Source organism: Vitis vinifera, chromosome 2 (assembly GCF_030704535.1).
Source record: "Vitis vinifera cultivar Pinot Noir 40024 chromosome 2, ASM3070453v1".
Classification (NCBI taxonomy): domain Eukaryota; kingdom Viridiplantae; phylum Streptophyta; class Magnoliopsida; order Vitales; family Vitaceae; genus Vitis; species Vitis vinifera.
Window position 1 is genome coordinate 7643305 of NC_081806.1, and position 27026 is coordinate 7670330.

General features: G+C 32.8%; 3 protein-coding genes and 1 pseudogene across 3 annotated transcripts; all 4 read left to right on the top strand.

Moving 5' to 3' along the window:
• Nucleotides 1-1224: 1224 nt before the first annotated feature.
• On the top strand, nt 1225-3586 carry LOC100260905 (S-norcoclaurine synthase 1). The gene is made up of 4 exons (XM_002279368.5): nt 1225-1534; nt 2162-2406; nt 2590-2914; nt 3047-3586. The coding sequence occupies exons 1-4, from the start codon at nt 1292-1294 to the stop codon at nt 3290-3292; spliced, it is 1059 nt and encodes a 352-aa protein (XP_002279404.1). The 5' UTR covers nt 1225-1291; the 3' UTR covers nt 3293-3586.
• Nucleotides 3587-10736: 7150 nt separating this feature from the next.
• On the top strand, nt 10737-12821 carry LOC100245473 (S-norcoclaurine synthase 1). The gene is made up of 4 exons (XM_010665785.3): nt 10737-10990; nt 11619-11866; nt 12048-12372; nt 12505-12821. Exons 1-4 carry the CDS (start codon nt 10775-10777, stop codon nt 12748-12750), a joined length of 1035 nt encoding a protein of 344 aa, XP_010664087.1. The 5' UTR covers nt 10737-10774; the 3' UTR covers nt 12751-12821.
• A 2521-nt stretch (nt 12822-15342) lies between these two features.
• On the top strand, nt 15343-15846 carry LOC100266107 (short-chain dehydrogenase/reductase SDRA). Its single transcript, XM_002279347.5, has 2 exons — nt 15343-15455; nt 15565-15846. The coding sequence occupies exons 1-2, from the start codon at nt 15369-15371 to the stop codon at nt 15712-15714; spliced, it is 237 nt and encodes a 78-aa protein (XP_002279383.2). The 5' UTR covers nt 15343-15368; the 3' UTR covers nt 15715-15846.
• Nucleotides 15847-19315: 3469 nt separating this feature from the next.
• LOC100243787 (S-norcoclaurine synthase 1-like) lies at nt 19316-26523 on the top strand (annotated as a pseudogene).
• Nucleotides 26524-27026: the final 503 nt, after the last annotated feature.

Below are 27026 nucleotides of genomic sequence, written 5' to 3' on the forward strand. Positions count from 1 at the left end.
TAAGGTGGTGCCTAATGGGTTGAGTATACCTATACGGGCCTAGGGTGAGACTAAGTGGGCCTAACTAAGTCTAACCTAAAGTGCACCTAAGTGAAGCCTAATCTAAATTTGAAAGGCAGCCAATGTCATAATATGAAATCGGATAAACCCCTCAATCAAAGTCTCCAAAGTGACTAAAAAAGGTAAGTAGTATGAGTGGCAATGGGTCACGAGGAACTATTATGGAGCATTGGAAGTGAACTTAAAGACATGTGCTAAATGAACAAAATGGGGGGTCTACTATACTAGAGTGTAGTCTACTCTATAATGATTAAAAGGAAATTAGAGTAACAAATGAAGAAATTCAATTAATATAGAAGAACAATATACAATAGTTAATTAATCTACTAGTTGAAAAGAAGTCTGTAGTTGTTAAATGGATTTATTAGACAAAGTATAAACCAAATGGTAAAACTGATCGATTTAAAGTAGCAAAAGGTTATAAATAAATCTAACTTATAAAAGGTGGAAAAATTAACAAATGGATGTGAAGTTAACTTTTCTTAATGGTATACTTAATAAAAAAGGCTTTTGTTAAACAACCACCACGATATATTAAAGAAGGACAAAAGAAACAAGTTTACAAACTCAAAAAGGCATTGCATGGGTTAAAATAGACATCACATGCTTTAGTACACATGAATTTATGCTTATTTATTACGAAATAATAAGAATTTGTATGTATCATTTTATTAAATGGATAATCCATTAAAAGAGATGAAAACATCATCACTTTGTAAAATTAATCCTTCAACTTTTTTTAATCTAAAAAATACTGGTTTTGTAAAAAAAAATCCTCATCTTTTTTCTTATAAAAATAATCAGTTATTTTAAAACACACTCATAAATAATAGAAGTGTTGAAGGGTACTTATATCAAAATTGGGTTACACTTCAATTTCAAAATGAGAAATATTAATTTTACAAATTTAAAATCTTTTCATTCTTTTAATGGATTAATCCTTTATTAAATTAATAGAATTTTTAAGTTTCCTTTTACGCACGTGTTTTTAAAGTTCACGACTTCACGACTTTTGAGTTTAAAATATCAGCGTCGTTTTTACGCACGTGTTTTTAAAGTTCACGACTTTTGTGTCTAAAATATAAAATCTCAACAAGCGACACGTCAGGTTTTGGTAAACATCGTTTTCAAAGGAATAAAAAAATGCAAATAAAAGGCAATACTACAGAGTACAGAGCACGCAGCTGAGCAAAGAGAAAGTGGCATCGACAGGAGACCAAAAAAAAAAAAAATGGTGGGTGGAGAGATTAGCAGAGAGTTGGGAGGTTCAGTTCTAGTGGCAAATGTCCAAGCCCTTGCTTCCAGCTACTCCGGTGATGTGCCACTCCGATATCTCAGGCCGGAGCTCCACGCAGAAGAAGTTCTGGTGGATGAGTCTCTTCCAATTCCCACCATAGATATGAGGAAGCTCTTGGTTGATGATGATGAAATGGGTAAACTTCACTTGGCCTGTAAAGAATGGGGTTTCTTTCAGGTATAATTATTTTTATATGTTTGAACCGGGTTTATTATCTCTTGGGATTTTTATCAAGTTCCTCTTTTGGGCTGCTTCTATGCTTTTTTTTTTCTTTGAATTTCTCTTTGTTCAATGAATAATTTCATTTTCAACAGCTATTGTATATAGATTCTTGTAAACAATTCTTTTCTGGGTTTTTAAGAAGGCAGGGATTGGGTTAGAATACATATGCATATGCAGGGATTTTGTTTTGGATTATAGATTTGTTTTGAGGACTGAAGGTTTGGGTTGGGGTTTTGTACGGAACCCCAAAGGTAGAACAGATAGAGACTGTTACAATCTAAGAATTTTCTACCATTTATCCATGATATGGTATCTCCAAAATGATATTTTCTAAAGTAAAGATTGGGAGGTTTTGATTAATTCTCTTCTATTCAAATGCCTCACAAATGATCATACATCTGATATATGAGCATCACCCTCTAAAGTGATGCTTCTTTATTATTCTCTGTAATTGTTGAAATTTTAGAAGTCATTTAAGTCACAGGTGTAGCTGAACTTGAAGCTGAGTTTGTTGGATGGTTTTACCTTATAACTTAGTGGGTTACTGTCTTATTCTAAATTGAGCATATTGTCATCAAACAGTTAATAAACCATGAGGTAGCAGAAGTAATTGAGAAAATGAAGGCAGATGTTCAAGAATTCTTTAAATTGCCACAAAAGAAGAAGAACGAATATGCGAAACTACCAAGTGGTGTTGACGGTTATGGCCAAAACTTTGTTGTTTCCGAAGACCAGAAGCTTGATTGGGCTGATATGCTCTTTCTTCAATGCCTTCCAGCCTCTGAAAGAAATATGAGGTTCTGGCCTGATGAACCCACTTCTTTCAGGTAAATGGGTTAACTACTCTGATTAAATGACTTCTTGTTGATGACTGTTGTCCTTGAGTAACGATTATACTTCATATAATTTTTCAAAATGTGAAAGAATATTGAGCACAAAAATAGAACTTAATAGTGAAGAAAATATACCCACTTGTTGGCACTTTGCTTAAGTTTCCTCTTGTATGTCAGGGAAACTTTGGTCAAATACTCATCGGAGCTTGTAAAAGTTTCAAACTGCCTTCTGAAGTTGATGGCCAAGAACCTTGAGATAAATCCTGAGCAGTTCACAAATATGTTTGAGGATGGAAGACAATCAGTGAGAATGAATTACTATCCACCTTGTGTGCATGCAAGCAAGGTAATAGGTTTCACTCCCCACTCAGATCCCGGAGGACTTACCCTACTTGTTCAACTCAATGAAGTGCAAGGCTTGCAAATTAAGAAAAATGGTAAATGGATACCAATTAGTCCTGTCCCTGGTGCATTTATCGTCAACATTGGTGACGTTATTGAGGTAACTAACCTTAAATCCTCTTAAATGGCATTATATTGTTAAAACAAACAGGCATATCTTGTATTGTTGTTTATTGGCAGACTGAAAATTGACAAATGAGATTCTTGTATGCTTAATTTCATTTGTGAGCAGATAATGAGCAATGGGGAATATAAGAGCATAGAGCATAGAGCAGTGGTGGACCCAGAAAAGGAACGGCTCTCCATTGCAATATTCTGTTCTCCGGGTGCTGGTGCAATCATTGGTCCTTTACCAGAGCTTACAAAGGAGAAAGGTGCAATCTATAAATCTGTAAGCAGGGAGGAGTATATAAAATTTGTACTAAGTAGGAAACCTGTTCGCAAAAGTGCAATAAATCTTATGAAGTTGGAGAACTGAAAGGATAACCATGTATTGTCAAAAGAATCGAGTTGAATAAATTACGTGATCCAGGGTAATTTAAGAAATTTCAATTTGCTACTATAGTTAATTGGGACTAAGCAAACTCATTGCTACTAAGTGACTCTTTGGAGAGACTCCAAAGAGAATCCATAAAGACCATGAAACTCGAATGTTTTGTGGTTCTAGAAGTCCCTGACGAGTAGGTCCGGGAGGATTGGGCATTTTGTGCAAAATAAATGTCTTGTACCATTTTTCTATTCCTTAATAGGATATTCAACTTTATATTGCTTACCTTTAGCTATTGTCTCCTGTTTTCTTAGTTTCTCTTAATTTCATTGCTTGTATGGATAGGCATGGTTTGTGATTCAATTAGTTCTCGTATGAATCTATTTATTCAGATTGTTAATTAGATATATATATATATATATATTAAGTGAAGTTGAATGGCACTAAATAGATGAATCGTTCTAAAAATATCATTGTTATGATGTTAAGAGAGTGTTGTCTATAAATTTTGTGTCATTCATGATTTGAATCTTAAGAACAATTAGTTGTGAAAAAAATTGATACAATTTATCAACACTATTCGAATTTGGCACATTTTTTGAAGGCTTAGGTTGAATATAATGAGGGCCTTAAAAAAAATTGACACTAAGAGGATTTGAACCCTTCAATTACTTGAAAAAATTGAAAACAACTCATTCATTACCATTATATTATTTGATTAAATTCCTATTGATCAACATAACTCGTTTAATAAACTTTTTTTTTTTTTTTTTTGTCAATCTGCATGCCATGAATTTGACCCAAATTAATATATCTAATAATTGTGTTAATTAACCTAATTATAATCATAACTTATTTAACTTATAGTTGACTCATTTAAAATTTGATTTCGAATAAATAGGTCAATTGGTTAATAAGCATGTTAGGTTGAGATGTTAATTGTATTAGTTGAAACAAGATCTAACTCAACTTGATTATTAAATATTACTTAACTATTAAATGAGTTATATGACATATTACCTGTTCAATAATTAATGTGTTTGGTTTATATTTTAATCTGATAATTATTTGATTTGTGCTTAAGTTGACCTATTTAGGCAAGTGCATGAGTTTTGACACAGCACAAACATGATTCACTAACATGAATTGTTGTCACCCTTAAAAACAACAAGGGATTGATGTAAATTGATGCATCTCTAGCCAAAAGTTTTAAATTGCACATATTCATCCTCTTGCTAGGTATCCTGCTTGGTATTGAAAATCTCTTTTTAACAAGTATTAGAATAAGAAAATTATGAAATTTTTGTGTCAAAAACTCTTTATATCATCAAGACACATCAAGAGGGTATTGGAAAAAAAAAAAATTACCTTAATTACTACATTAACTTTACCTTGGTAAAACCAAGTTTCTTACCATAAGATTCATGAATTCATACATGCATGTTTGTGGTTTACATTCATGTATTTTTATGGCATTACTTAGATTCATCCTAGAATAAATAACTTAAAAGGTCAAATTCCAAAATTTATTACGAAGAATAAGATCTGAAGAACCTAAATTTTGGTTCATGGTGAGAAGAACCATAAAGCACACTATATCGAGGCTCTTGGTGCTTTTCTTGACTCACAATTTTTTAAAGCACTTTTCATTCCCATCATTAAGGATTGCATAAAAAAAGAGTGAGGGAGCGAAGATCAAGATCATTCATTGTGGAAAGAACCATAAAGCACTATACATCCAGGCTCTTAGTCCTTTTCTTGACTCACAATTTTTTAAAGTACTTTCCATCCCCATCACTAAGAATTGCATACAAAATGAACAAATGAGTGAAGATCAAGAGTGAATATCAAGAGGGTTACTTGGGGATTTTTAAACCATATTAAAGTCAACATTATATATCAAGATATGTTTTCTTCTACATATGCTAAATGTCATTTTTAAGTCTGATATTAAACATCAAAATGAAAATTTTTAACATTTGGTATCAAGAATCAAGTTAATCACTTGTGTTTTTAATTATTTAAAATTTTGAAGTAAATTGATTTTTTTTTCTCATGATACTTGCTCATAGTGATCTTGAGGAACATAAATTCTACCTAATCTAATTTCTTGACAACCACAATTGCTCTACTTCATCATTCAAAAGAATCAAATTTATTGTTACATAGCAATTAATCAACAATAGAAATTTAATTTAGCAAAGTCTAACTAATATTTTGAAGCAATCTATTTTTTTTTCTTTTTTTCTTTTTTTTGCACAACAAATCTTTATGATGGTTTTGAGAAAATTTACCACTACCCAATACAAATTCTTTGCAATTAGAATTGTTCCACTTCATCATTCAAAAGAATCAAATTTATTTTTGTATCGAAATTGACTACTAGTAGAAATTTAATGTTGCATAGTTAGGTTAGTTTGGAAACTTACATTTTTTGTACCATACTTCTTTATGATGATTTTGAGAAACATAACTACTACCCAATAAAAAAATTTTACAATCAAATTTGTTCCACCAAATGATTCGAAAAAAATCAAATTTATCGTTATATCAAAATTGACCATTGATAGATATTTAATGTTGAAACTGATTTTGTTTTTTCACACCACACTTCTTTATGAAGATTTTTAGGAACATAATTACTACCAAATAAAATTTCTTTACAATCATAATTGCTTCTAAAAAATGAATGTGGTATAAATTGAGGGTGGTTTTTCAAGTGCATATAGTGGCAGTGACTTGCGCAAGTAAAGTGGGAAGGAGATTTGCAATTCCTTAGAATCAAAATTTTGTCACAACCAGACCACAGTTCCTTTGTTGCCAATATTTAGGAGAATGAGAACCCCATACTCCTATTAGGATGTGAAGGAGATACACATAGCTTTGAAAAATAAATCTAAGACTTGATTGAGTTTTGCATATGAAGCTCTTCTCATTAACTTTGAAAAATAAATCCAAGACTTGATTGAATAGTCTAAGGCCCTGCAACATCAAAACTTGCAATAAATTATAGCTTGTTTTCTTATAAAAGTTCTTTCCACCTCACAAGATCAATGCACTAAAGAAGGAAATTTCAAACTATAGAGCATGAAGAACGAGAAATTTTTGTCCAATGGGAGATATTCAAGGAGATAGTCATAGCCTACCCTCACCATAGCTTTGATGACTAGATGTTAGTGTCCTACCTTTACAAGGGTATGTCTCTTCCGATGAAGCAACTCCTTGAATGATGCATGGTAGGGATTTCATGAATTAGAGTCTTGAAAAAGGATTCCAATTTCTCTATAATTATGTTGCAAAAGTATCCAGAAGTTAAGACGACTTGATCATCTAAGAACAATTAAGGGACAAAGGGGTGAACAAGCCAAGAGCCATTAGAGTGTAAACACTCTCAAATGGTTTAGATTTCCGAGCAAAAATTGCTACTATTGTAAAGAGGTTAGATGATTTAGAAAGTAAAGGATTTTGAGAGGTACAAAGGATCACTCAACCATGTATGATTTACAAGTTTGTGGAATAGAGGTCTCCTTCTTACTCTACTTTTAGTATATGATATGCTTCCAAAGCATGCAAATGTCATTGGAAGCTATGCACTACTCATGAACAACTCATTTTTCTCATGTACTATTTATCTAAATTGGAGAACATGCAAATTTTTCATGGAGTAGAAACAACAATGGCACGTTTTAGTAGTAAGGAAATCAATTCCAAGCCAATCAAAGTGGTGGTCTACTAAGAAATTTCTATAGCAATCTTTATCTTTATCATTAACCCAAGGTTGGAGAACTTAATAAGGCAATTCATGCAACAATAAAGCAAGTTTAATGAAAATCGGCTAAAAATAAATGCTTAAACATCGTAGGTTACTTCAAACATTTGGAATGTCTTAAGTCAAATCACTTTAAGCTTACCACAGGACAAAAACAAGTTCTCTACTCGGGCACATCAAAATCCAAAGGGAACATGTAATGCTTTTGATATTAAGAATGAAGCAAGACATTAGTCACACTTTGAAATTGTAAGGCCCTAGTTATAGATCTAACTTTTATTTTAAAATTAATCATGGCTTTAAGGGAGGAAAATAATAGTAAATACAAGGTTCATTTTCAACCAAGGAAGAGGAAAAAGCCAATTATGTATAAATAAAATACTACTTTAGATTTGTGAAGCATGAATAGATCCAAGAAAAGACAAAATAAGCAAGTCATGGGCATGAAATACGGGAAATTAATATTATAACATGAGGTAGAGGGCAAACAACTAAGAGTGAGGAGGTTTGAAGCAAGTGTAACAAGTTTAAAATGAAATTTGAAACTCAAACTAAAGGCAACAACATAATACATGAATTTGAGCTAAATTTTGGAGTACTTTTAGATTGTCTTTTAAAGCCAACTACCTATGGTTTTAAAGCTTAAGAAGTCAAAAATCCAATGTTGGGTTGGAGCTTTTAAAAACAAGACATGAAGCAACAAAGTAGAATATGAGCTTCCACATTTCTATCCATCATTTGCACTAATATTGATTTGAGTATTCAGACCTATATCATTTGCATTGTACATGACTTTGGTGTATTAAGAGTTTCATAGAAGATACAAGTTATGGACTCCTTGCAAGATAATAAGTAGTTCATAATCGGTTTATGGATTTGAGTAATCCAATAGAGGAGATAGTACATTGATAAGTAGCTTACAGTCAGTTCATGGATTTAGACAATGTAGTAAAGGTTGTAGTGCACTATCTCCTAATTGGAGGATAACTTGTCTTGGTTGTCGGGATGAATTTCTCATGTTGAGTGTACTAGTGTGAATGGTTACACATTGGATATAACCTACATTAAATTATGACGTAAAACTATTAGATTATTATGATTCACTAGGCCACTGTATTACATGAACCCTCAACCTTGAGAAGATATTGAACCTATGGTGAAATCAAAATGAGGTCTTAACCTATGAATGAGATCCTAATGTGATGATATACCCCTATAGATTGAGTCATTATTGATAGAAGATGGTAATGATAGATATTCTCAATAGAGGCACCATAATATCTCATGGGATTAAGACAATTTTCTCCCATGAGTGATCTAAAGGACATGTGTTCATAAAATTTGTAGTCATAGTAATTCCTTAAGGGGGTGTTTGGTACACGGGAATAGGGAGTGAGAATAGACATCTCATTCATTTTCTCCCTTATTCCTATGTTTGGATAAATGTTAAGAAGGTGAAAATGAAATAAAAAATTATTTCGGCAGAAATCAAATCCAACTTATGAGTCGGATTTGCATTCATTAAAAGTAGGTGGTATTCTGATTCATTAAACCTATTTGATAATATAAAATAACTTAAATTACTATTTTACCCTCTTATCTTGTTCTTTAAACCCGATGTTTATCTTCTTTGCAAAGGTAGAGATCCATTCATCATCCACTTCTTATCTTCTTTGCAAAGCTAGAGACCCATTCATCATCCAATTCTCTGCAACAAGTGATTCTTCCAAATTGAATCAATTAAACCTTCCACGATATTTAAAAAAAAAAAATCAATTTATAATTTATAGGGTTTTGGATGTACATTTTGATTGTTGGATCTAGGATTCGTCATTGTTTGCTACAACTAGGTTCTGAAAACCCCCTTCTACATCTTCGATCAGGTTTACCTTATTTTCTCTTTCTTCTTCTACTTCTTTATATGTGTTTCTTCTTCTCTATAAATCGATTATTTTTTTTTTTTTATAAATTTATGTTTGGAATCTTTGATGTTTCTTTATCTTGTATTAATGGAATCTGGAGAGAAAAATTAAAATGGTTGGAAAAAGATTTTTCGATTTCACGTGTTTACAATATTGAAAATTTTTAATGGTTAGGAAAAAAATAAAAAGAAAAAAACAAACAAAAACAAAACTTTTGGTTTTTTTTTCCCCTTTGTTTATTATTATCGGCGTCTTCCTTTCCTAGTTAAAGCTATGGATTCTGCCGTCTCGCAAAAAATCTGCTGCGTTTCCGGCTCATTTTGGAACTTTAGCATGGGCCACAGTGAAGATCTCTTCATATCATTACTATTTAACAATAAACAAACCATTAAGCACCGAGAAACCAACATTGATTAATTTTTTTATTCCAGCTGCTATTGATCTATATGGGCCCAACTTTATGGTTAATTTTTTATTTATTGAGTATATTTATATGTTTTTAGTCTTATTATTTAATAACAAAAAACCTCTCAAATTTTATTTTTTTAAAATACAAGTAAAAATAAAAAAATATTTTAAATTATATGTAAGGATATTATTATAAATTTATTTCTTTTTCATTTTCATTCCTATTATTATCAAACATTGGAATGGAAACAAATAATCATTCCAATCTTGCATTCCTAAGTTCATCCAAATGCTAGAAATGGGATCATCAAATTCATTCCATTTCATTAAGAAATAGGAAAGGAAACAAAATATTATTTCTATTCCCTATTCCGACGTACCAAACACCCCTGAAGTGGAATTTGACATATGTTTTTTATGAGTTAAAATATTCAATTGATCACATAATAGGAGGATTTGTAACTTAAAGATTGAAAAAGTAATCTTGATGGGTTAATAACACTAACCTATTAGATTATGGGCATTAGTTCATGAGGAGTCCACATGCAATGAACTAATGGATTTTGACTAAAAAACCTGTAAGTGTCAAATGGATTTATTAGATAAAGTATAAACTTGATGGTAAAGCTAATCGATTTAAAGCAGCAAAAGGTTATAAATAGATCTAACTCATAAAAGGTGAAAATTTTACCAAATGGATGTGAAGTTAGCTTTATAATTACTAAAAAGGTTTTTGTTGAACAACCACCATGATATAAAGGGAAAAAAAACAAGTTTACAAACTCAAAATGGCATTGTATGGGTTACAGTAGACCACATGCTTAGTACACATGAATTGATGCTTATTTATTATGAAAAAAAAAAAAATTGTATGTATCATTTTATTAAAAGGATAATCTATTAAAAGAGGTGGAATCATTTCCACTTTATAAAACTAACCCTTCATTTATTTTTAATTTAAAAAATAATCGATTTAGAAAAAAAAATGTCTTTATTTTTTTCTTGTAAAATAATTATTTTTTTTTAAAAAAAACACACTTATAAATAATAGAAGTGTTAAAGGGTATTTATGTCAAAATTAGATTACTCTTCAAGTTCAAAACGGGATATATTAGTTTTACAAATTTAAAATTTTTTCATCCTTTTAATGGATTAATCCTTTATTAAATTAATAGAATTTTTAAGTTTCGTTTTTACGCACGTGTTTTTAAAGTTCACGACATTTGTGTCTAAAATATAAAATGTCAACAAGCGACACGTCAGTTTTTGGTAAACATCGTTCTCAAAAGGAAAAGAAAAAATGCAAATAAAAGGCCACAGAGTACAGAGCAAGAAGCTGAGCAAAGAGAAAGTGGCACCAAGAGAAGACAAAAAATGGTGGGTTCGCTTCCAGTTGCAAATGTCCAAGCTCTTGCTTCCAGCTACTCCGGTGATGTGCCACTCCGGTACCTACGGCCGGAACTCCTCTCAGAAGAAGTTTTGGTGGATGAGTCTCTTCAAATTCCCACCGTAGATATGAGGAAGCTCCTGGTTGATGATGATGAAATGAGTAAACTTCACTTGGCCTGTAAAGAATGGGGTTTCTTTCAGGTATAATTATTTTTATATGTTTGAACCGGGTTTATTATCTCTTGGGATTTTTATCAAGTTCCTCTTTTGGGCTGCTTCTATGCTTTTTTTTTTTTTCTTGGAATTTCTCTTGGTTTAATGAATAATTTCATTTTCAACAGCTATTGTATATAGATTCTTGTAAACAATTCTTTTCTGGGTTTTTAAGAAGGGAGGGATTGGGTAAGAATACATATGCATATGCAGGGATTTTGTTTTGGATTATAGATTTGTTTTGAGGACTGAAGGTTTTGGTTAGGGTTTTGTATGGAACCCCAAAGGTAGAACAGATAGAGACTATTACAATCTAGGAATTTTCTACCATTTATCCATGATATGGTATGTACAAAATGATAATTTCTAAAGTAAAGATTGGGAGGTTATGATTAATTCTCTTCAATTCAAAGGCCTAAAAAATGATCATACATCTGATATATGATCATCACCCTCTAAAGTGATTCTTCTGTATTATTCTCAGTTATTGTTGAAATTTTAAGTCATTTAAGTCACAGATGTAGCTGAACTTGAAGCTGAGTTTGTTGGATGGTTTTACCTTATACCTCAATGGGTTACTGTCTTATTCTAAATTGAGCATATTATCATCAAACAGTTAATAAATCATGGGGCAGCCGAAGAAGTAATTGAGAAAATGAAGGCAGATGTTCAAGAATTCTTTAAATTGCCACTAAAGGAGAAGAATGCATATGCGAAACTACCAAATGGGGTTGAAGGTTATGGCCAAAACTTTGTTGTTTCCGAAGACCAGAAGCTTGATTGGGCTGATATGCACTTTCTTCAATCCCTGCCAGCCTCTGAAAGAAATATGAGGTTCTGGCCTGAAGAACCCACTTCTTTCAGGTAAATAGGTTAACTACTCTGATTGAATGAATTCTTGTTGATGACTGTTGTCCTTGAAAAACTATTACGCTTCATATAATTTTTTAAAATGTGAAAGAACATTGAGCACAAAAATGAGCTTAATAGTGAAAAAATATACCCACTCGTTGGCACTTTGCTTAAGTTTCCTTTTGTATGTCAGGGGAACTTTGGAAAAGTACTCATTGGAGCTTGTAAAAGTTTCAAACTGCCTTCTGAAGTTGATGGCTAAGAACCTTTTGATAAATCCTGAGCAGCTCACAAATATGTTTGACGTTGGAAGACAAGCAGTGAGAATGAATTACTATCCGCCTTGTGTGCATGCAAGCAAGGTAATAGGTCTCACTCCCCACTCAGATTTCGGAGGACTTACCCTACTTGTTCAAGTCAATGAAGTGCAAGGCTTGCAAATTAAGAGAAATGGTAAATGGATACCAATTAGGCCTGTCCCTGGTGCGTTTATCGTCAACATTGGTGACGCTATTGAGGTAACTAATCCTAAATTCTCTTAAATAACATTATATTGTTAAACCAAACAGGCAAATCTCGTATTGTTGTTTATTGGCAGACTGAAAGTTGACAAATGAAATTCTTGAATGGTTAATTTCATTTGTGAGCAGATAATGAGCAATGGGGAATATAAGAGCATAGAGCATAGAGCAGTGGTGGACCCAGAAAAGGAACGACTCTCCATTGCAACATTCTGTTCTCCGAATGCTGGGGCAATCATTGGTCCTTTGCCAGAGCTTACAAAGGAGAAAGGTGCAATCTATAAATCTGTAAGCAGGGAGGAGTACATAAAATTTGTACTTGGTAGAAAACTTGATGGCAAAAGTACAATAAATCATATGAAGTTGGAGAACTGAAAGGCCATGATAACCATGTATTATCGAAGGAATTGAGTTGAATAAATTATGTGATCCATAATTTAAGAAAATTTCAATTTGCTACTATAGTTAATTGGGACTAAGCAAACTCATTGCTACTAAGCAACTCTTTGGAGAGACTCCAAAGAGAATCCATAAAGAGCATGAAACTCGAATGTTTTGCGGTTCTAGAAGTCCGTGAATCATTCTCAAAATATCATTGTTATGATGTTAAGAGAGTGTTATTGATAAATTTTGTGTGTCATTCTTGTGTTGAATCTTGAGAAAAATTAGCGGTGATAAAATTTAAAACAATTTATCAATACTATTCGAATTTGACACATTTTTTGTAAATTTAGATTGATTATAATATTATTTGATTAAATTCGTGTTGACCTATATAACTTATTTAATAAATAGATTATTTTTTTTATTAACCTATATGACATGAATTTGACCCAAAATGACCTATTTAATAACCGTGTTGATTAATCAAATTATAATCATAACCAATTTAACTTATATTTGATTGATTTAAAATTTGATTTTGAATAAATAGGTCAATCGACTAATAAACATGTTAGGTTGAGATGTTAATTATATTGGTTGAAACAAAGATCTAGTCCGACTTGATTATTAAATGGGACTTAACTATTAAATGAGTTATATAATATATTACATGTTTAGTAATTAGCGTGTTTGGTTTATATTTTAATTTGATTATTATTTGATTTGTGCTTAAGTTGACCTATTTAGTCCAATGCATGAGTTTTGACACATCACAAACACAATTCACCAACATGAATTGTCACCCCTAAAACAATAAGAGATTTATGTAAATTGATACATTTCTAGTAGGGATGACAACGGGATGGTTTCATGATAGGTCATCATCCCAATCCTGCCCTATTTATTCAAAATATTTTTCATCCATGTCTCATTAAAAGAATTAAATGGAGCGGGGGAGGGGCGGCGTGAGTATGCAAATTTCTCATACTCATCCCATACCGCTTCATTTAACCTTTTTTTTTAAAAAAAAAAAAATTTCAAAATATTTAACTATATTAAAATAAATGTCTTTTATAAATGATTAAAATATTATAGTTTTTTATAACTTATTTGATCGAAAGATATTTTTATTTATTATTATTATTATTAAAAATAAGAAAATAAAAATTAATTTAATTTAAAAATCAACCAAACCAACTTTATTTACACTCTTATTTGTTTTTTACAAAACGATAAATTAAAAACTACGAAAAATAAATTTATATTATTGAAAATCTTTAGATTACCTTTTGAAAAATTCAAAATCGAGTAAAAAATTGTTTCATCATTTAATTATTTCGAGAACCATTTCATTTCTAACTCAAAATTCAACGAACTTTTCTTCATAAGTTCTTTTTATCTTTCTTTTCAAAAAAAAAAAAGAGTTTAAAGAGTTTAAGAGAAAGAATTTTTTTGATTTATATATTTAATGGGGTGATTTTTGAGCAATTTCTAGTAGTTCCAATTCTCAGAACCCCTTCCCCTAGATCTTTGATTTGTTGGGTTGGGTTAGGTCGGGTTAAACCACTTCATCACCCAAACCCAACTCCAACATAAACTATGGTATGGTAAAAATTTAATTATTTTTAAACAAAAGAAAATATCTATTTTAAAGGATAGGATAAGATGGGATCTCTGATAACAAAGAGACAATAATAATTCTATCCATTGAACCTGATATCATGAATTTTATAATGTGGTATTTTGTTAGAAGTGGGTCCCTATCACTTATGCCTCCCCCAAGTTAGCCTCCACCCACCTGCCCTTCTTTATCTACATCACCCTATCTTCAATAAAAAAAGTCACATCATTTTCAATAATTTATAGCTGTGGATTTTCTTAGGTCTTGCGTATTCCTTATTTTGAATTTTCAATGTGCTTCTAGAAGACACAAAAAATATATTATAACGTTAACGGGGGACTTGTGAAGTTTCCCAGGGACTTTCCCGGAAAGGAAAATTGTGGGGGAATAAAAGAATTCGTGAAATGGTTACTGGGAAACTTTGGTTTGACGTTTTCTTCATATCCCCCCTTCTGCAATCTGAAAAAAAGAAAGTTGACGACATGAATCTACTCAAGAAAATTAATATTGTTTGGAAGGATGGCATCACATTTGACGAAAATCTCTTTGACGGGTTTTGAATTTTTGAAAAATCAAGACGGATTCGGATCTTGTCTTGCCATATAAAATTTAGTTTAAAAAATTAATTTTAATTTCTTTATTTAAAATGAAAATGAAATCATCCGTTACCAGGAAAGACTGTAAGAAATGAAATTGTTGGTCCGTGGGTAACATGCGGACCCTATAGTTTCCAGTCTCGACTGTAAGTACATAATTAGATCAGGTGTTTACCAAAAACACCTGTCTTGTTTTAGATCAGGTGTTTGCTTTTGCATGTGCTCAAACCATGAAAATCTACTTCCAGTGTGGCAGTGTCATTGAATGATTTGTGAACTTGTTCTATGCCTTGTAATTCTTGCAACTTTTTATGAGTTCTACATTTGTTTTAGCTGGCTGATAAGATGTTTCTTACTTTGCTTTGATCTGCCTTTAGGCCCTTGCAGCTGAGATGGGCCCAGACACTCGTGTAAATTGTGCTGCGCCTGGTTTTGTACCAACACACTTTGCCGAATTCCTCACGAAAAATGCTGAGATTGTAAGTGCATTTCTGGCCTGGTACTCAGGTGTCTAGCTTTCAATACTGGAGTTTGTCAAGGACTAGCTATGGGTTTGGATATTTCAATTTATTTTATTCTTTCATGCAGAAGAAGGGCATTGAGGATAAAACTCTACTAAACAGGCTTGGAACCACCAAGGATATGGCTGCAGCCACGGCCTTCCTGGCTTCCGACGATGCTTCTTATATCACTGGAGAGACGCTGGTAGTGGCTGGTGGAATACCTTCTAGACTCTAGTCCTTTTTTCTCTGATTTGTACTAGTCTTGCAGTAAGGCATGGTATTCAAGTACACAAATAATAAAGATTTGAGGAAGATCTTCAGCGCAGTTCTCAATGCAATAATAAACATGTTCTCTTCTTTCAAAGTAGGAATTAGCAGCTTTACCGTAGAAGAATATGATGAAGATGAGAGTTGATCAGAATCAAATAGTTGCAAAGAAATACATACCAAATATTACTGCCCCGAAGAAGAAAGAACAAACATAAATATTTGATTATTCTTCTACCCTCCATGCTAGAATTGAATGTGTCTGAAGAAAAGCAACATTGGCATATGCAAACGGGAACCCCTTTTTAGAGAACCCCATGCAGCTTATGTACATAGAATCAGCTAGAATCAAAACGTGTAGCATCATCACAATACATCATTTTTTCCTATCTGCTTGGAGAAGGAAAACTTTTCCCCCCATTGGATTCCCCCATTAGAACCCCAAAGCACATAAAATAAAAGCCTGACTAGATAACCTTATCCTCGCTTATTATGCATCTTCTTCGGGTCTTCCTGCTCTGCATCTACTAAGCCTACTTTACATATGCTTAAAAAAAACCTGGAAAGGGAAGAAGAGTGGTCTTGGTGCCTTTTTTCTTTTTTCTTTTTTTTCAAAACCTTTCAATATTTACTCGTGATATCCTTTAGCAAAAGAAAGTTGAGGCGTGGCATGGCATGGCATATCTACACGGGAACCACATCTTTATTATAAATCTGTAAATCTATAAATCTGTAAGCAGGGAGGAGTATATAAAATTTGTACTAAGTACAAAACTTGATGGCAAAAGTACAATAAATCTTATGAAGTTGGAGAACTGAAAGGATAACCATGTATTGTCAAAAGAATCGAGTTGAATAAATTACGTGATCCAGGGTAATTTAAGAAATTTCAATTTGCTACTATAGTTAATTGGGACTAAGCAAACGCATTGCTACTAAGCAACTCTTTGGAGAGACTCCAAAGAGAATCCATAAAGAGCATGAAACTCGAATGTTTTGCGGTTCTAGAAGTCCGTGAATCATTCTCAAAATATCATTGTTATGATGTTAAGAGAGTGTTACTGATAAATTTTGCGTGTCATTCTTGTGTTGAATCTTGAGAAAAATTAGTGGTGATAAAATTTGATACAATTTATCAATATTATTCGAATTTGACACATTTTTTGTAAATTTAGATTGATTATAATATTATTTAATTAAATTCGTGTCGACCTATATAACTTATTTAATAAATAGATTATTTTCTTTATCAACCTATATGACATGAATTTGACCCAAAATGACCTATTTAATAACCGTGTTGATTAATCAAATTATAATCATAACCAATTTAGCTTATATTTGATTGATTTAAAATTTGATTTTGAATAAATAGGTCAATCGGCTAATAAACATGTTAGGTTGAGATGTTAATCATATTGGCTGAAACAAAGATCTAGTTCGACTTGATTATTAAATGAGACTTAACTATTAAATGAGTTATATAATATATTACCTGTTTAGTAATTAGCATGTTTGGTTTATATTTTAATTTGATTATTATTTGATTTGTGCTTAAGTTGACCTATTTAGTCCAATGCATGAGTTTTGACATATCACAAACACAATTCACCAACATGAATTGTCACCCCTAAAACAATAAGAGATTTATGTAAATTGATACATTTCTAGTAGGGATGGCAACGGGACGGTTTCATGATAGGTCATCATCCCAATCCTGCCTTGTTTATTCAAAATATTTTTCATCCATGTCTCATTAAAAGAATTAAATGGAGCTGGGAGGGGCGGCGTGAGTATGCAAATTTCTCATACTCATTCCGTACCGCTTCATTTAACCTTTTAAATATATATATATATATATTTCAAAATATTTAACTATATTAAAATATTATAGTTTTTTATAACTTATTTGATTGAAAGGTATTTTTTATTATTATTATTATTAAAAATAAGAAAATAAAAATTAATTTAATTTAATTTTAAAAATCATTTTTATATATAATCAGGGTGAGGTAAGACAAGACAATATCCGAACTTGCCTTGAATCCATCATAGATTTAAAAAAAAAAAAATCAAATCCACCTTTAACCCTTTTATTTAAATTTCAAACTTGCCCCATAAAGACAAGGCGAGGTAGGTACCGCCTCAATGTCATCATTAATCTCTAACCAAGAGTTTTAAATTACACATATTCATTCTCTTGCTAGGTATCCTACAAAGTATTAAAAATCTCTTTTTAACGAGTATTGGCATAAGAAATAAAGAAATTTTTTTGTCAAAAACTCTTTATACCATCAAGACACATCAAGAGGGTATTGGAAAAAAAAAATTGTCTTAATGACTACATTAACTTTACCTTGATCAAACCAAGTGTCTTAACCATAAGATTCATGAATTCATACATGCATGTTTGTGGTTCACATTAATGTATTTTTATGATATTAATTGGATTGATCCTAAAATAAATAACTCAAAGGTCAAGTTCCAAAATTTATTATTAAGAATAAGATATGAAGAATTGTCTATTATTGCACTGATAAAAAATTTGATGTTTCATAGTAGAAATAAACATATAAGTATCAAATTCATTATATTAAGGAACTCGTAAAAAATTATGAGATTGAATTTGGGCTTTGTAGATCAAAAGATCAAGTTGCAAATATTTTTATAAAACTATTAAAAATTGATGTGTTCAAGAAGTTGAAAATGATGTTTAGTGTGATTGACCTTACAACTTAGTTTAAAGGAGAATGTTGAAATTATAATCTAACTTAAAGTCAAATTATAAGAATTTTAGGAATTTGAGAAACATTATAAATTGTTTATTTAGGTTTCTTACATTAATTAGGATTTCTATACTAATATGAATTGGAATCGTACACAAGTATGATTAATATATTATAAATAAGTTTGTTATTATGTAAAATATATATATATATATATATAATAAGATATTATTTTAGCAAAAATATTATCAATACCCAATCACGTGGCTTTAAGCAAGGAATTGGGTCATTGAGCTCACCACTCCTATCTACACTACAAAACAAGAAGATTAGCAAAGAGAGAACTTGTACCCACAGGTACATGGGACTCTGATTAATCATAGCTTTGATATATAAGAATCAAAATGGTTTAGTTCTAGAAATGGCTTTATTTGAATGCACGTTTTTTTTTTTTTTTTTTTTAATGTTTTGAAAAAATTAGAAGGTTTTATATAGAAAGTAAAAAAATTTATTCAATAGATATAGATTCACCTTATATCCTCAAAAAAATTTTAAAAATTGAAGTAAAAAACTTTCCATATCTCAAATTTTTTAAGTAGTTTTTAAAAATTATTACATTTTCAATAGAAGCCCATAAAGGTTTAAATTACTTATATTTTCTATTTTTAATAATTTAAGAAGAAGAATTATTTTATTAAAATAGATGAAATAATCTTGAATCAACAAAATTAGCCTCTTCCATATTTAAACTTAAAAAATAATATATTTCAACATAAATACCCTTCATTATTAGGATTATTTTCATATAAATTTTAGAAGAAAATTTTACTTTTATTGGAAAACATGAAGAGTATGTCTTTAAAAAATTGATCAATTTTTTAGACTTTATATTTACAAATTTGAAATTATTTTATCTTTTTTTTATCAAATAACCCAAGAAAAAAATATATATATATGCAAAGGAACACCTAAATTATTATTCTTCAACAACAATTAGAAAAAGTTAAAGATATTCAAACAAAAGGTGATATACATGTTTCGTGAATCTAAAATGACGAACTGAGATGATGTTTATTTTTTTTACTTGCTTTTAAATGAAAATAAAAATTAAATAGTACTTAATAGTGTTAAGTATTAAATTATTTGTTTTCATAATATTTTATTTTTATTAAGTATTAAAAAGTAAAAAAAAAAATCAACATTTTATTTTTTTTATTTTTAAAAAAAAGTTAAATATTTTAATTTTTTTGTTAAACCAAAAATTTAAAATAAATTATGAAAAAAAAAAACAAACAAACAACTTAAAATTTGAAAACAAATTACTGTCAACAAAAAACTAAAAAAATAAATACTTTTAATTCCTATTGTAAAACTTTATTTGTGAGTAACCCTTATATTAAATCATTACCATATGTAAATTTCATTCTAAGGCACAAGATTTAGAGTTGACAAAATTAGTGTCTAAAATAGTAAAATGTCAACGAGTGACACGTCAGCTTTAGGCGACACATCATTTAAAAAAAAATAGGAAAAAAAGGAACGAACAAACGAAAAGGAAACAATGCAAGAAGCTAGCGAAGAGGTAGTCACATCAAGAGTAGACGAAGATGGTGGGTGAAGTGATGAGCAGAGAGCTGGGAGCTAGGTTCACTTCCAGTGGAAAATGTCCAAGCTCTTGCTTCGAGCAACTCCGATGATATGCCACTCTGGTACCTCCGATCGGAGCTCCAGTCAGAAGAAGTTTTGGTGGATGAGTCTCTCCAAATTCCTACCATAGATATGAGGAAGCTCATGGTTGAAGATGATGAAATGGGAAAAGTTCAGTCGGCCTGTAAAGAATGGGGTTTCTTTCAGGTATAATTATTTTTATATATTTGGTCGATCCTTGGGATTTTTGGCAAATTCATGTCTTGGGCTGCTTTTATTTCTTTTAATATGTCTCTTGGCTCAATGAGTACTTCATTTTAACTGATATTGCATATAGAGTCCTGTAAACAATTCTTTTTTGGGTTTTTAAGAAGGGAGGGATTGGGTTAGAATGCATATTCATATGCAGGGCTGAAAGAAAACAAAGTAGAACAAAGTATTTTGGAAGTTTGGAAATTTGTTGTGTATTCAATCTATCAATTAAGGGAAGAAGATGCATATATACAAAGCATTGGTTAGCCTATTCTAGGAATCTATGTGCAAACGTATCAGTTACAATCAATAAAAAATAATCTTCTATATACAATCAAATCTCATCCTCAAATTATGGGATCCTTGATTCTTTTCCCATAATACTCCCCCTCAAGTTGGAGCGTGTATGTCAAGAACGCCAAACTTGTTGAGAAGGGAATGAAAAATTGATGAACTGAGTGGCTTAGTGAACAAATCAACAAGCTGGCAAGACAATGGAACATGAGCAATTATTATGGCACCTGATTGAATTTATTCTCGAACAACATGGCAATCGATTTCTATATGCTTGGTACGTTCATGGTAAATTGGATTAGCAGTAATATGGAGTGCTGTTTTTCTATCACAGAATAGTTTGGTTGCTTGCGAGTGTTCTACCTGCAAGTCATCCAACAAATACTTGAGCCATGTAAGTTCACACGTAATGGAAGTCATTGCTCGATATTCTGATTCAGCTAATGACCTTGACACTGTTGTCTGTTTCTTGGTTTTCCATGAAATAAGAGTTTCTCTAAGAAAAATGCAATATCCAATCACAGATCGTCTTGTGATCGAACATTGAGCCAAATCTGCATCGCAAAATCCTCTTAGTAGCAAATTTCCTTTGGCAGGAAAATATAATCCTTGTTTAGGTGCACCTTTATGATACCGCAGAAGATGATGAACAACATCCAAATGAGGCTTTCTTGGTTCTTGCATAAACTGACTTAAAATGTGAACTGAATAACTTATCTCTGGCCTTGTAATGGTAAGATAAATGAGTTGTCCGACCAATCTTCTGTAAGTGGATGGATTCTTCAATAAATCTCCTACCGTGGGCAGGAGTTTATTATTTTCTTCCATAGGTGTCGACAATGGTTTGGCCCCAAGCAAGCCTGCTTCATCTAAGATATCAAGAGTGTATTTTCGTTGGGATATCGAAATACCATCATTAGAACAAGCAACTTCAATATCAAGGAAATATCATAATTGACCGAGGTCCTTGATGCGAAATTTGGTGTGGAGAGACTCCTTAAGAGCTGCAATTACATTCTCATCATTGTCGGTGATGATCATGTCGTCTACATAGATGAGCACAACTATGAAAGAATTACCAGAGATCTTTGTGAAAAGTGAATAATCAGCCTTTGATTGATGGAAACCATCTTGTTGAATGGTGGTAGAAAATTTCTGAAACCAACTACGGGAGGCTTTTTTAAGCCCATATAATGACTTGTTGAGTCGACATACCATAAGTGTCTCTCCCTGTCGACAAAAATCGGGCGGTAATTGCATATAGACTTCTTCAAGAAAATCACCATGGAGAAAGGCATTTTGAACATCCATTTGGTGAAGTGACCAGTGTCGGACAACAGCTATAGCAAGTAAACATCGAACTGTAGTTAACTTAGCCATAGAAGAAAAGGTCTCCTTATAGTCAATCCCTTCGCGTTAAGTGAAGCCTTTCACCACCAACCGAGCTTTGTATCGCTTAACTGTGCCATCAGAGTTATATTTGATCTTATACACCCATTTGCACTCAATTGGACGATGACTGGAAGGGAGAGGTGTGAGTGTCCAAGTGTGATTTTGTTCAAGAGCATGGAGTTCTACAACCATAGCTTCCTGCCATTTTGGATCCAATACTGTTTGTTCATAAGTTGTAGGTTCCACAAGAGTGGTGATGGCACAAACAAAATTCTAATATTTTGGTGAGAGTTGTGCATAGGAAATATACCGAGTCAAAGGGTGACGTGTACTTGACAAGGAAGAAGATTGGCTGGAAGCAACCTTGGTTGTGTGGTAAAGATGAAAATTCCAGAGTTGGACATTTGGTTGCTTGATACGGTTAGAACGATGAGTAACAGGAGGTGGAGGTGACACAATGGTGTCAAGATCAAGTGTACGTTCATTAGAGGTAGACTCAGGAGATGAAAGTAAGGGTGGTGGAGACAAAGATTGATCATCGGCTTGGGGTTTGGTTGTCTTTGTGGTTATGGGTTCATATGAGGTTTGTGGTAAAGGAAGAATGACCATATCATATTGTTCTTCTTGTGGATTATTGTGGAATGGAAATATATGTTCATGAAAGACAACATCTCGGGAAGAAAATAATTTATTAGTTTCAAGATCATAAACCCGATAACCCTTTTGACCAAGAGGATAACCAACAAATGTGCAACGACAAGCTCTTTAATCAAATTTATGTGTGGGTAAGAGATTGGTGGCATAACAAAGACATCCAAAAGTTCATAGATGATGATATGAAGATAGCTTGTTATAGAGAAGTTGGTATGGCGATTTGTGAGAAAGAAGGGGTATAAGTAAGCGATTGATTAAATAGCAAGCCATTTGAACAGTTTCCCCAAAAAATTTTAACAGCAAGTTTGCTTGAAAACGAAGAGCTCTTCCCACATTTAAAAGGTGACGATGTTTCCTCTCAACCACTCCATTTTTTTGGGGGGTGTAAGCACATGAATGATGGTAATTGATCCCCTTAGTATCCAAATACTGCTTCATAGAGGAAATTTTAGTCGCATTATCGGTTCAAAGAGTTTTAATGCAACGATTAAATTGTGTTTCCACCCAAGAAATGAATGATTACAATATTCCTTGTGTTTCATATTTAAAACTCATGAGATGTATTCAAGTATAGCGGCGGGTATGATCATCAACAATTGTTAGGAAATAACGAGCCTTGGAATGAGAATTTATTCGATGTGGTCCCCAAATATCACAATGTATCAAATCAAAAGGTGCGTGAGAAGAAATGAAACTAGATGAAAAGAACAAACGAGTTTGTTTGGCTAAAGGGCAAATTTCATAAACATGCTTGGAATCAAAATAAATTTCAGGATTAATTTTAGCAAGAACTTGAAGAGGACCGGATGATGGGTGCCCAAGACGTTGATGCCAAAGATCAGAATGTTTGTGAATGGTGTAAGCCAAGGCTGGATTTTGGTCGTGTGCAAGGTAGTAGAGGCCATTATGTTGCTTACCCAGGCCAATCGTCTTCCTCGTAGTAACGTCTTGCACAACACAAAAATCAAAACTATACATTGTAATGCCCGCGTTAGTTTACTAACTGATAGTAAATTAACTTGAAATTGTGGAACTTTGAGTACATCATCAAGTTTAATGTGAGGGGTAACATGCAATGAACCAATTGACTCAATATGTGCTTGACCACCATCTGGCAAACTAATGGTAGTGGTCCTGAGCAAATTTTTCGGATCTAATAATTCAATTGAGTAAGTTGCATGATCCGTGGCTCCACTATCAATAATCCAACACATATTTGAGTGTGGCAATCTGGAGTAATTTTGGATGATGGCATATTTATACTTGTGGCATTTGCAAAATGTTGTGAATTACCACCATTGTTTTTACGAATCATAACCATTAATTGGTTATATTCCTCAACTGTGAGCCTTGATCCATCACTTGTTGGAAGAAATTTTGTTTCTATCTCCACAGCCTTATTTGTTTCCACTTTCACATTGTTTGCATTTGAGTGACGTTGATTGGGAGGCTTCAGGTTCTTCCCATGAAGCTTGTGGCCAATTGGAAAGCCATGTAGGTAGTAACACTTCTCAATGCTGTGATAATCACGGTCACAATAAAAGCAGTGCAGTGGAGTATTTTGCTTTTGAACTTGGTGTGCTAAAGTTGCCTTATTGTCCCGATCTGCAAGCATGGCATAACGATTCTTGTTCCCATGACTGAGAGAAACTTCAACCTGTTTTTCTTGTTGAAGGACAAGTGAGTAAACTCGACGTGTATCAGGTAGAGGTTGCATCAATAAGATTTGTCTACGAATGACAGCATAACTATCATTCAATCCCATGAGAAACTGCATAACTCTTTTTTTTCATCCATTTCCTTAAGTTTCTCTAATCCTCCATAAGAGCAGAATAACACTTCATGATAGGATGAAAGTTTATCCCAAAAAGCTTTAAGCTTTGTGTAATAAACCGAAATTGATTGCTGCCCCTGCTTATGTTCCACAATGTCTCGCTTGATCTAATAAATTCTTGAATCTTTTCCTTGTGAAAAACGTTCTTGTAGATCTGCCCATATTTATGTTGCAGTTTCGGCATAAATCACACTGTTGGCTATGTTTGGATGAATGGAATTCAATAACCATGAGATCACCATATCATTGCAACGTTGCCAGGAAGGAAAACTATCATCAGTCGAAGAGGGTGGCTTAATGGAACCTGTGACAAATCCAATTTTGTCTTTAGCACTCAAACTGATTCTCATAGCCCGACTCCATGTGCTATAGTTATCTCCTTCAAGTACCTTGGAGACAAGTACCATACCCAGGTGGTTTGAGTGGTGTAGAGAGAAGGGGTCTAAAGCTTTTGTGATAGCCTTCGATGATGTCAATCCTGTTTTGTTGATGTCCATGGCAGTAGCTGTAACGAAGAAATAGGTTGCGGAAGCGCTTGGAAGAATTCAGAGTCACCAGGTTTGGTGCTCTGATACCATGAAAGAAAACAGAGTAGAACAGAGTATTTTGGAAGTTTGGAAATCTGTTGTGTATTCAATCTATCAACTTAAGGGAAGAAGATGCATATATACAAAGCATTGGTTAGCCTATTCTAGGAATCTATGTGCAAACGTATCAATTACAATCAATCAAAAATAATCTTCTATATACAATCAAATCTCATCCTCAAATTATGGGATCCTTGATTCTTTTCCCATAATAAGGGCTCATGGTTTTGGTTAAGACTTTTGTATGGAACCCCAAAGGTAGAACATATAGAGACTACCAAGATGTAGGAATTTTCTACCATACATCCATGATATGGTGAACTTGAAGCTGAGTTCGTTGGATGGTTTTACTTTATCCCTTAATGGGTTGCTGTCTTATTCTAAATTGAGCATATATTGTCATCAAACAGTTAATAAATCATGGGGTAGCAGAAGAAGTAATTGAGAAAATGAAGGCAGTTGTTCAAGAGTTCTTTAAATTGCCACTAAAGGAGAAGAATGCATATGCAAAACTACCAAATGGGGTTGAAGGTTATGGCCAACACTTTGTTGTTTCCCAAGACCAGAAGCTGGATTGGGCTGATATACTTTTTCTTCAATGCCTGCCAGCCTCCGAAAGAAAAATGAGGTTCTGGCCTCAAGAACCCATTTCTTTCAGTTAAATAGATTAACTCCTCTGATTACATGAATTCTTTTTATTAATTTTTTCTACAGACTTTACCGTATGCTTGGCACATTGCTTAAGTTTCCACCTTGTAAACCAGGGCAACCTTAGACAAGTATTCATCAGAGCTCCAAAAAGTTTCAATCTGCCTTTTGGAGTTGATGGCTAAGAACCTTATGATTGATCCTGGGCAGCTCATGAATATGTTTCAAAAGGGAAGACAACAGATAAGAATGAATTATTATCCCCCTTGTGTGCATGCAAGCAAGGTTATATATTTGTGGACTTACCCTTCTTGTTCAAGTCGATGAAGTACAAGGCTTGCAAATAAAGAGAAATGGTAAATGGATACCGATAAGGCCTGTCCCTGGTGCATTCATCGTCAACATTGGCGACATTCTTGAGGTATTAATATGGTCATTGGCAACCTGAAAGTTGGACGAGTAAAATAATTTATGGTTTCATTGATTGTGAGCAGATAATGAGCAATGGGGAATACAAGAGCATAGAGCATAGAGCGGTGATGAACCCAGAGACGGAACGCCTCTCCATTGCAACATTCTGTTCTCCGAGTGTTGAGACAATCATTGGTCCTTTACCAGAGCTTACAAAGGAGAATAATGGTGCAATCTATAAATCTGTAGACTGGGATGAGTATTTAAAGTTTGCACTAAGTAGGGAACTTGATGGTAAAAGTGCAATCAATCATATGAAGTTGGAGAACTGAAAGACCAATGATAACTTCCATTGCCTGAGAACTTTGTTTGGTGATTCATGGACTTTTATGGGCCAAGGCTATTTTGGCCTTTAAACTGTGTTGTTTTACATTATTAATGCTTAATGCCTTCACTTGATTGATAAAGCTTGAAGAAATTAACAAAATATCCTCATCACTTTAAAATATTTAACACCGGGAATTTTTCTACAATATGACATATCACAATCACTCCCCATATAGATAGGAATGACAACGGGGCAGGTTCGGGATGGGTCGCCCCCCTCCCAACCCTGCCCTGTTTATTAAAAAAAATTCTCATCCCCATCTCCTTCCCATACCCGTCCCGCCCTACCCCGTTTAGCTTTTTTTTAAAAAAATTACTTTTAAATTTTTTAATTACATTAAAATAAATATATTTTAAAATTTTATATGTAAACGGGGTGGGATGGGGCAATACCCGAACCCGCCCCGGGTTTAAAAAAAAAATCTCATACCTGTTCCAAACTCGTTTA